Source organism: Myotis davidii, unplaced genomic scaffold (assembly GCF_000327345.1).
Source record: "Myotis davidii unplaced genomic scaffold, ASM32734v1 scaffold46, whole genome shotgun sequence".
Lineage (NCBI taxonomy): Eukaryota > Metazoa > Chordata > Mammalia > Chiroptera > Vespertilionidae > Myotis > Myotis davidii.
In genome coordinates this window covers 10,633,404-10,643,569 of record NW_006383006.1, presented here as the reverse complement: position 1 = coordinate 10,643,569, position 10,166 = coordinate 10,633,404, and the positions used below count along the sequence as shown (strand labels likewise).

General features: G+C 37.0%; 1 protein-coding gene across 1 annotated transcript in view; it reads right to left on the bottom strand.

The window, feature by feature from the left end:
* The window catches only part of AQR (aquarius intron-binding spliceosomal factor), a 90,758-nt gene that overhangs the window by 47,427 nt on the left and 33,165 nt on the right, over nt 1-10,166 (bottom strand). Inside the window, exons 13-17 of the mRNA XM_006778172.2 lie at nt 8,839-8,942; nt 7,010-7,111; nt 6,786-6,837; nt 3,482-3,602; nt 460-601 (exon numbers count right to left, since the gene is read on the bottom strand). Coding sequence (XP_006778235.1) covers nt 460-601; nt 3,482-3,602; nt 6,786-6,837; nt 7,010-7,111; nt 8,839-8,942 — 521 coding nt within the window. The remainder of the gene's footprint in view (nt 1-459; nt 602-3,481; nt 3,603-6,785; nt 6,838-7,009; nt 7,112-8,838; nt 8,943-10,166) is intronic.

Genomic DNA, 10,166 nt, shown 5'->3' with positions numbered 1-10,166 from the left:
GGATAATAACCACTCTTCCCTTTTCCCCAGTCCCATCCCAAATACCCAGGTTTTATATTTTAGCACTTTTGATATACATTCACATTAAAGTATTTCTCAAAGAGTATCTCCTGCACTAACCAGTTTGGCTCAATGGATAAAGTGTCGGCCTATGGACTGAAGGGCCCCAGGTTCAATTCTGGTCAAGGGCATGTACCTTGGTTGCAGGCACATCCCCAGTAGGGGGTGTGCAGGAGGCAGCTGATCGATGTTTCTCTCTCATTGATGTTTCTAACTCTCTATCCCTCTCCCTTCCTCTCTGTAAAAAATCAATAAAAATATATTTAAAAAGAAGAGTATCTCTTGTTTTGGAGGGCACCTTTGTGCCAGGTATATTATTTCTAAACACATTATGAGCTTTCTGACAGCAGTATGTCAGTCACTGCATCAGTGCATTGCAAGTGGAACCAATTTACTTACCAAGGCTTCATTCTGCTGACACTGTCCTCAATGTCCTGCCTAATTTCATAAGTTGATTCTAAGCGGAAGAGATTAAAGTTCCTTAGGAGGTAATCATGAAGAGTCAAAAACTGCAAATTTAGCTTGGGAAGAGCAAGACAACCTGAAAAGAAAAATAACAACCATATTTGAATTTTTTTTTAATCAGACATCTGCTCTCTCTATAAAAAGGGCATAACAAATTTGGTAAGAATCTAATTTAATATCTAAAATATAGCATATTTAATAAGGTCTTATTTCTGCTACCACACATAAATGAAACCAAGTTAATAAATGCTATATATTAAGAATTGAAAATAAAAGATGAATTTCAACCCTAGCTGGTTTGGGTCAGTGGATAGAGCAGTGATGGCGAACCCATGACACGCATGTCAGAGGTGACCCATGAACTCATTTTTTTGGTTGATTTTTCTTTGTTAAATGGCATTTAAATATATAAAATAAATATCAAAAATATAAGTCTTTGTTTTACTATGGTTGCAAATATCAAAAAATTTCTATATGTGACATGGCACCAGAGTTAAGGTAGGGTTTTTCAAAATGCTGACACGCCGAGCTCAAAATGTTTGCCATCACTGGGATAGAGCGTCAGCCTGTGGTGAAGGGTCCCGGATTCGATTCCAGTCAAGGGCACATGCCTGGGTTGCAGGCTCGATCCCTAGTAAGGGATGTGCAGGAGGCAGCTGATCAATGATTCTCTCTCATCATTGATGTTTCTATCTCCCTCTCTAAAATCAATAAACATATATTTAAAAAAAGATGAATTTCATTAATACATGTAGTCTGCACATGAATGATTCATATCCGAATAGCGCTTCTAACAAGTATCTGGAGATGCTTGAATACAGTCTCGAGTAGTTTAAAAATTCTCCCTTTACCACCTAATTTACACTTGGCAAATCTTGAAATAATGCTACCATAAAATGAATCCCAAACAAAATTACCAAGAAAACTGAATGAGTTTATCACATTGTATAAATCTATCTCCAATGACCACCACTGTGGTCTTCTGAACCTTTGCCTTCTTGCTATACTTTAAGGGTAAGGCCTTGATTGTACGTTATTCCCCAAGGTACTTTCCTTCTCTGACTGTATTAATAAACAATATTCTTTCCATTATCCTCACTTAACAGTACTTCCCATGGATAATAAATGACCAAGCACTCAGCAACAATATCAAAAGTTTTTTTTAAAAAAAGAACCTAAAACATATTTTACTGGAAAATCATATTTTCATCATCCCTATGTATCCTTACCAAAGCAATAACACACTTAAAAGCAAGAAACATTGATGTAGAAAAATTTCATATTGTTAATATTAGTAAACTCTGACTTAAAATGTAATTCGATTGCTTTCAGGTCAGAGGCTGAGAGAAAGCATCTCCTTCAACAACATACTTTTATTAAAAAGAAAAGACAATTAGAATGTCACCATTTTTCAATGATCACCCAATTAACAAATCTAGCTATTAAGCAGCAATGGCTACTAATATGACAAAAAGACAATCAGACATTATGTGCCTCCCGATGAAAATAAACACACTAACACCAAGAATCTTGCCAAAGAGAGAGAACCTCACCCTGATTGAGCCTCTGCATCTAGTTGCCAATTTGCAAGAGAAATAAAAAGCAGGGGACACGCTCATAGTCACTTAGAAAAATCCAGACTATAGGAAACTATACAGGTTTCCATATGCAGATTCCTCAATAGAAAGAAAAGGAAGGGATATAGGGGATACCTGTAAAGTAAAAGACATTGTAAAATGGTAAAGTTTTACAAAGATTTTCTTTACAATTCTCACACTGTATTTTTTATTTCTGCCCCAATTTTATACTTATTTTCTCTCCTTAGAAGCTTGGAGCAGCTCGCTGATCATGCAGTCAGAGCTTGGGTCTTGCCTAGTTCACAGCACCAGGTATTGGGCTCCACAGCACAGCCCCATCCATGGTCAGTGAATAACAGCAAGGTGTAGCCACGTCTCTGAAAACAGCTGTATTGAAGTCCAACCATTTGGCAACTAGTATCAGTCTATGAATGTATAAAAACTTCAATTCTGAAAAGTGCTCCTTTCTATTTAAATTCATTAACTATGGGAATGGAAGAAAAGTAATACTTTACTAATCAAAATATGTCTTAAACTCAGACTAGCATCATTGACTAGTATCAAAAGCTAGCTATAAGACTTTACATTTTTAAGGAGACATAAACTTTTTTAAAAAGACAAAATATTCTTAAGTGTTATCTGCCCTTTAGGGACCGACTAGTCAATGAGTTAGATGTCATACATATATGGTCACTAATGCTTTTAGTATGAACAAATAAGAAAAATGAGGAAATAATGCATTAATCACTGTCAGACATTAAGAGATATGAAGATTGCCTATTCTGAAATCTAGCAGTTTTAGCACACTGGGCTTACCTGAGTCATATCTCAGGATATGACTCTGAAATAAGTTTTTCTTTTAAATAAATGTACCAATGGCTACACTGGCAATGTCTTAAAGTAGCCACATTACTTCTAATTCTGTTGTTCAGAAGATTACCTCAAATTTTTGAAATATGCTTTCAAAATGTGTGAGAATGCACTTTGGCATATACTCAATTTTGGTGAATCTTCATCCTTAGATGAGCAAAAGCATTTAGAAAGGATCTGTTAAAATAGATAAGTGAACAAACCAGGTGGTTTTGAACCAAAACTAAGGTTAATTATTAACAAAGGACAATGTGTTTTTATGGTGGTCATTACCTGGCTCTATAAGGAATTCAAAGAGCCTCTAAAAAAGCACTACCAAATAGTTGGTGACATTATGGTTAAAATTTAAATCCTTAAAGCAAAGTATTCGAAATACTAAATAGTTTCTAGTTTCTAAAGTTGACCTTGAGGGTACCATAAAATTATCTTAATGAAATAGTACGTAGGGTATTTTTGAATTCTAAACTAAGTTTCATGCTACATCTAGATTCTGTAATTCTTTATCATACCTTCCCCTGAATAGTACTCAGTTGGGACAATATTTTCATCCCATATGATTTTCTCAGTTGGATACAAAGGCATCTGGTTCAACTGCTGAATCTGAGAAATTCGACGTTCATGACGAGATACCTAAAAGAACAGGTTCAGGCAGAAAGTTAGAAGCATCTTTTTTTAATCAAAATAATTTATGGAAAAATTCACCCGAAGCATGGAGTGAGAAGTCTCATGTCTTGCAGTTACTGTAGCACTTAACAAGATATTTCATTCCCCTTTTCAATCACCTCCTCCCCTAAGAAGTCAAAGATGCAGGAAGTACCAATCGTGATGGTCTTTGGAATCAGACAGATGTGAGTTCACTCCCAGTACCTCTACTTATGAGCTATGTAAAAGCCAGTCAAGGTACCTCAACCTCCCTGACCTTAGTTTCCTTTTCATTGAAAAAGATAAAATGTCAGTCACCTCTCAGGTTTCTTATGAAAATGAATGGACCACTATAAAATAGTTTCAAAGTGCCTGCCACATGCCAAGACTTTAGAAACCATAGCACTCAGCACTGGTTTATGTAAGAAAAAAAATGGAAGCCCCAAATCCTAGGCCAGTGGTCGGCAAACTGCGGCTCGTGAGCCATATGCGGCTCTTTGGCCCCTTGAGGTGGCTCTTCCACAAAACACTGACTTCTGCGCATGTGCCACGAAGTTTCAATCGCACTCTACATGCACGCCTGCACGTGATATTTTTTGGAAGAGCCACATTCAAGGGGCCAAAGAGCCGCATGTGGCTCACAAGCCGCAGTTTGCCGACCACTGAGATAGACGAAACAAGTATACAAGACGAGTGTGGATGGGAGAGTTGGAAGGTGTCGACCTCAGCGAACGTACCTCAATCAGATTGAGGACGTTTTTGGCAAAGGCCAGTTTAGGAGTACCCTAATTAAGTTAATAACAATGTACCTACCTATATAGTTTAAGTTTAAAAAATTTGGCTCTCAAAAGAAATTTCAATCGTTGTACTCTTGATATTTGGCTCTGTTGACTAATGAGTTTGCTGACTACTGTCCTAGGCAATAGTTTTCAATGTTATACTGACTTGCTAAACAATCTGGGAAAGTTTAGTAATAAGGTAGTCTCAGTCTAATTTATAACATGAGAGAGGTGGACTTGATGAACTCTATGTACCCTTCCATTGTGATTTATCTTAAATACTGAATTAAGTTTGTTGCCTAATTAACATATGCTAAGACGATATGTTTGAAAATGTGTCACATTCTCTTCAGTAGAAATAGTATTATTTTAGGAAAGATGACAGTGTGATATCATCCAAATAATATGCATATTTCAACTTTTTAATCATAATTTGGATATACTAGTAAGAAAAATCCAAAGCCTAAGGAAATCCTTCAGTAGAAGGATAAATGAAAGATCATGCTAGAGTACTATAAATTTTAAAAATTGTTTTCTTTTGCAATAACTATTTAAATTTTAAGGGTGAAATCTTAGCTATGAAGCCCTAAAAGGCATAGAATCAACTCTATACTCAGAACTATTTTCCAATACAAAGATTCCTGGAAAAATCCTCATTTCCAAACCTGACTTACAGGAGAAGATTTTAAATTGTCAGGAAACACAACAAGGAATTTTTAGAAAGCACCTGCAGTCAGAGACAATGAAAAGCGATTTATAAAAAAGAAAGCAAAGATGGTGACCCAGGACACACATTTCATGCAAGTAATATGAGAATAAAAAGTATTTTTGATGCGTATAAAAAAATAATATAATGAAATTTTTTTAAATTTTAAAAAAGAGTATTTCCCATACATGAATTTAAGTTAAAACCCTTCCCAAGGATTTCTCTCCAAATGGCACTTACACACCTGTCACCAGGCTTAAAAACACCTGCTACAAAGTTTCCTGTTACTACCCCAAAAACTAGCATAGATCATCTTTCTTTCTACAGTAAGGGACTATATTTTGTACCCTATATTAAGAGTATTAGCTTGGAATATAAGTCACAAAACCATGTGCCCATTATGGTTCCATGTGTGTAAAAAATGTATATATAGATTACAGTGCATGTTTGTATAAGTATAAAAATAAAATCTAAAACAAATGAAAAAAAACCCACAACCTCAACCTTTTGGCAGTTAGGAAACAAAAAAATTAAGACAAGCTATTATTTTTTTTTCCCATGAGACTGGCAAAAATTGGGATGGCTTGTAATACTCAATACTGATAAGAGCCGAAACCGGTTTGGCTCAGTGGATAGAGCGTCGGCTTGTGGACTGAAAGGTCCCGGGTTTGATTCCGGTCAAGGGCATGTACCTGGTTTGCGGGCACATCCCCGGTAGGAGATGTGCAGGAGGCAGCTGATTGATGTTTCTCTCTCACCGATGTTTCTAACTCTCTATCTCTCTCCCTTCCTCTCTGTAAAAACATCAATAAAATATATATATATAAAAAATATTGATAAGAGCCTAAAGAGACATACTTTAATATGTTGGTGGGAACACATAACTTTTGGAGGATAATATGGCTGCATCTTTTATCTTTTAAATAAACAGCACGATTCAGTCAAATAACTTCACTTCTTGGTACCTCTCCTAAATGTCCATATATGGGCACAAAGAGGCATGTATCAGGATTGCATCATTATTTGTAATAGTAAACATTGCATAATTAAATTTTCATAGTGGGAGAATGGTTACATACGCATCCATTTTATGAAATATTTTACTGAAATTAAAAATAAGGTCTGTCCCTTCCCCTCAATTTTTCTATGAACCTAAAACTGCATGAACAAATAAAAGTTTATTAAAAAAAAGAATTATTTAAGAGTTAAAGCCCTCACTTCCCAAAATGATTAAGAAATCCTTAGATGCCGAACCGGTTTGGCTCAGTGGATAGAGCGTCGGCTTCGAACTCAAGGGTCCCGGGTTCGATTCCGGTCAAGGGCATGTGCCTTGGTTGCCGGCAAATCCCCACTGGGGGGCGTGGGGGAAGCAGCTGATCGATCTCTCTCATTGATGTTTCTAACTCTCTGTCCCTCTCCCTTCTTCTCTGTGGAAGGTCGATGAAATATATTTAAAAAATTAAAAAAGAAAAGAAGAAATCCTTAGAATTCTTAAACCACTACGTTAGTGATAACTTTATTTCTAAACATTCCAGAATTTTCTAGTGATAAAGGTAGGGCTTCAATATACATATGGTATATTAAATAAGAGTGTGTAACTGTGATCCCTTACAGGCAGGAATGGTGTCAGCTACCTATGGATCCCCAGTGCATGACTCCCTTGCCTGATATAGGAGTTGCTCATACATGTTTGCATGGAACAAATCCATTCCATAAAGCAGTTTTAAGAGGTAAAAAACTTGAAAAAATACAATAGATGAGAAAAGAAATCAGATAAAACCAAATGATAACATAATTATGTATGTAATCTTTAGCCCGGAAAAAATATGTACCAATCTACATTTTTAAGTCATTAAAACAGGTAGGGAAAACCACGTGCAAAGTTTGAAGAATATTAACATGTACTATACCAGAATTCTAGAAGAAATTCTTTATCAAAAGTTGTGTCTTCAGTTTTAGGAAGAGTTGGTAACAAGCAGAGGTATGATGCCACCTGGTGGAGTGTATTTGAACTGCAAAATAGAGAAAATTCAAATCAGAATATTTTAACTTACTTCACTTCTGAAATATGTAATTTTATAGATCGTTTAAAAAGTTTTACCTAGAAAATATAGTCCTGTAACATGAGTAGCAAATATAAAATATCAGCAATGAAAGCCCCTAATACAGAGTTCTCAAAGTGTTTTCTGAAAACCTGTTGTGGTCCCTGAGAAGGTCCTTTCAGGAAGTCTGCAATGACTACACTTTTTTATATTCATACTAAACAATATTTTTTCACCGTCTTTACATATACAGTGACAGTGCAAAGCAATGGCGGTCAAAGCTGCTGGCACAGATCAAGGCAGTGGCACCAACTGGTACTGTAAGTAGTTATAGCATTCTGCATGCCACACGCAATTTTAACAAAACCACAAAACCCCAGTTTTAAGAATGTCCCTGATGAAGCAGTTATAAACTTGGACCCATGAGTATCTGTTTTTTTAAAAATTCTGTGATAGAATGGGAGGTCTACATTTTGTATACTGCTTATTTGAAAGAACTGACAAATGATGGCTATTCAGACTTGAATAATGGCAAAAATAAAAAATCTGAACCGTCCGGACAACCTGGATGAAGCCGGGGCTGCGAGGGCCGAGCCCCTTGCACGAATTTCGTGCACTGGGCCTCTAGTACATACATACATACACACACCTTTGTCCTTAATCAACTTCTTCAACTCTACCAAAACCATGGCAGCAGCTTCTTCATTGGCAAATGCAGCATCTCCAGGAATGTTTATATCAGTCCAAGCCTATTCCTGAATCTGTCTGGCCATCCCTTCCTTGCAGTAAATGCCCTGGTGTCACTCATTTCAGGGGACCCCTGGCTGACGTCTTCATATAGGCTCAATGCTTTCTGGCACAGCAATTGGAAAACGTTTTCTGTTTGTGTCCCCTACCCAGAAACTTAAGGCTTTTTCCATCTTAACTAAGCATTTATCATGCACTGTGGCCATAATTTTTAGTCTGTAGTGAGACAGCAAAACTAACATGAATTTCTTTTTCCTTCTTTAGTTTCAAAATTCACAATTTCAAGGTTCAAAGACCTTAGCAACCTTAGCATACACTTTCTTTCTTATTAAACCAAGGAAGTAATTTACAGCTTCTCTTTGGCATATTCAAATTGTTGACATCACTACTCTTGCATTTTGGGGCATAAATTAAAATAACAATGAAATACAAGCACCTCAACACTATAAAAGTTAATCTGGCTATCAAGATGGCAACTAAGTGACTAACAGGTATACAGCAAGGATCGCTGGACAAAGGGATGATTCACGTTCCAGGCAGGACGAAGCAGGGCAGTATGCAATTTAAAATGGATGATTTGTTTATTTCTGAAATTTTCCATTGAGTGTTTCTGTTTTTATCCACAAAAAGCGAAACAGTGGATAAGAGGGGACTAGTATAATGATGAACATTTTTGGTTTCTGTTGTATATTGTTTATGACTGATGGGATACCAGGTTTATGTTATAGTCTAAGAAAAAATTAAAATCTAGGAAACTGTATGTTATGAAAAACATAAATTTTACAAAGAGCAGAAAAGGATGGATAATTATATATAGGTCACTCAAAGATACCAGATGCTAGAGAAGCACTAGCTAGTTCTGGTTGTCAATAAATAGGGCAGCAAGTAACATTCCTAAAGTACTACAAAAGAAAACATTAAAATTCTGTTTTCCTTTCATGTTACCTTACCTAAGAGGTCCAAATAACTTGACCAAGGATCCCCGAGTATCTACTTCTGCCACATTTGAGAGGGCAAAATCATAGAGTTCAGGGAAATGTGCAAAAGCAGCTCTCTAGAAAAGAAAAGCAAACAAAAAAATATCAATAATTAATGTCCACATATTAATACAATCTACAATTTATATATTCTATAGTAAAAACATTTAAAAATATATTTATGCACTTCTCTTTTAAAGCTTCTCGTATGTGACCTTTGCCTTATTTAGCTAGAAGCAGTCAATACACTGGGGCAAAACTAGAAAAGTTCTAGCAGAAATGCAAAAACAAAGAGCCAATGTTCAGTTTTTTATTTCTAAACTTGTCCTCTGAATATATAGGAAAGCCAGCTTCATTGACATGAGGAAAGAAAAACAAAACACTTTTATCGAGAAATGGCTCTAACAAAACTAAAAGGAAGTTTTAATTTTTAAGGAAAATCCCCACTGAAGAGATAGCTTGAGGCCAAAAGTATAGTGAGCTTGTGCCCTGCTTTACATTAGCACCCCGGAAACAGAGGGCCTTGCAGGGTACCACCCCAACCAACATGGGGTAAGCTCGAAGAAAACAGAAAGAGTGGCATGATGCTGATTTGATAGGAGAAAGAGATAACATCCCTAGTCTTCCTTAATGCCCATGTGGTACATAGAAGACCCAGAATTTTTCAGGTACCCCCTAGTGGATCATGCAGAAGGTTGCTAAGGTTATGGATGAGCTTGCCATGAGATTAATACAGGCAATGGCAAATGATCCTGCCATCCAAACCTAAAGACTGAGCTAAGCTGGGAAATGAATGGGAGTCACCTCTCAGGAGAGTTCTAGCACCATCAAGAACAAAGCTGGGCCTCGTCAGCAGGGAGACAGCCAAGCTCCTTGAGAGCAATCATCATGCCCTGCCTGTGCCAGGAACACAGACCACAAGCCATACCAGCCAGGGTCACTTCACGGGCAGAGGCACAAGGACAAAAACAATAATGCTCCGAGAAAAGCAGGGAAGAAAGTCTGAACGGAGACAGTGTGCCAATCACTCCTCTTTCAAACAATGAGGCTATCCTAGTGTCTCCATGCGCCCCAGTGTGGACTGCGAAAGAAGAGGGAGAGCAGAGACACCGTGAGAGACAGTGGAATTGATTATGAGAGACAGTTAAGTTTGAGTCTTTATCCCAAAAATGACTTTTTAGGACAGAAGGAACTGAATTACTTTAAATTGACAAACAGAAGTTTCTTTCTGCCCTAACCGGTTTGGCTCAGTGGACAGAGCGTCGGCCTGCGGACTGAAGGGTCCCAGGTTCGATTCTGGT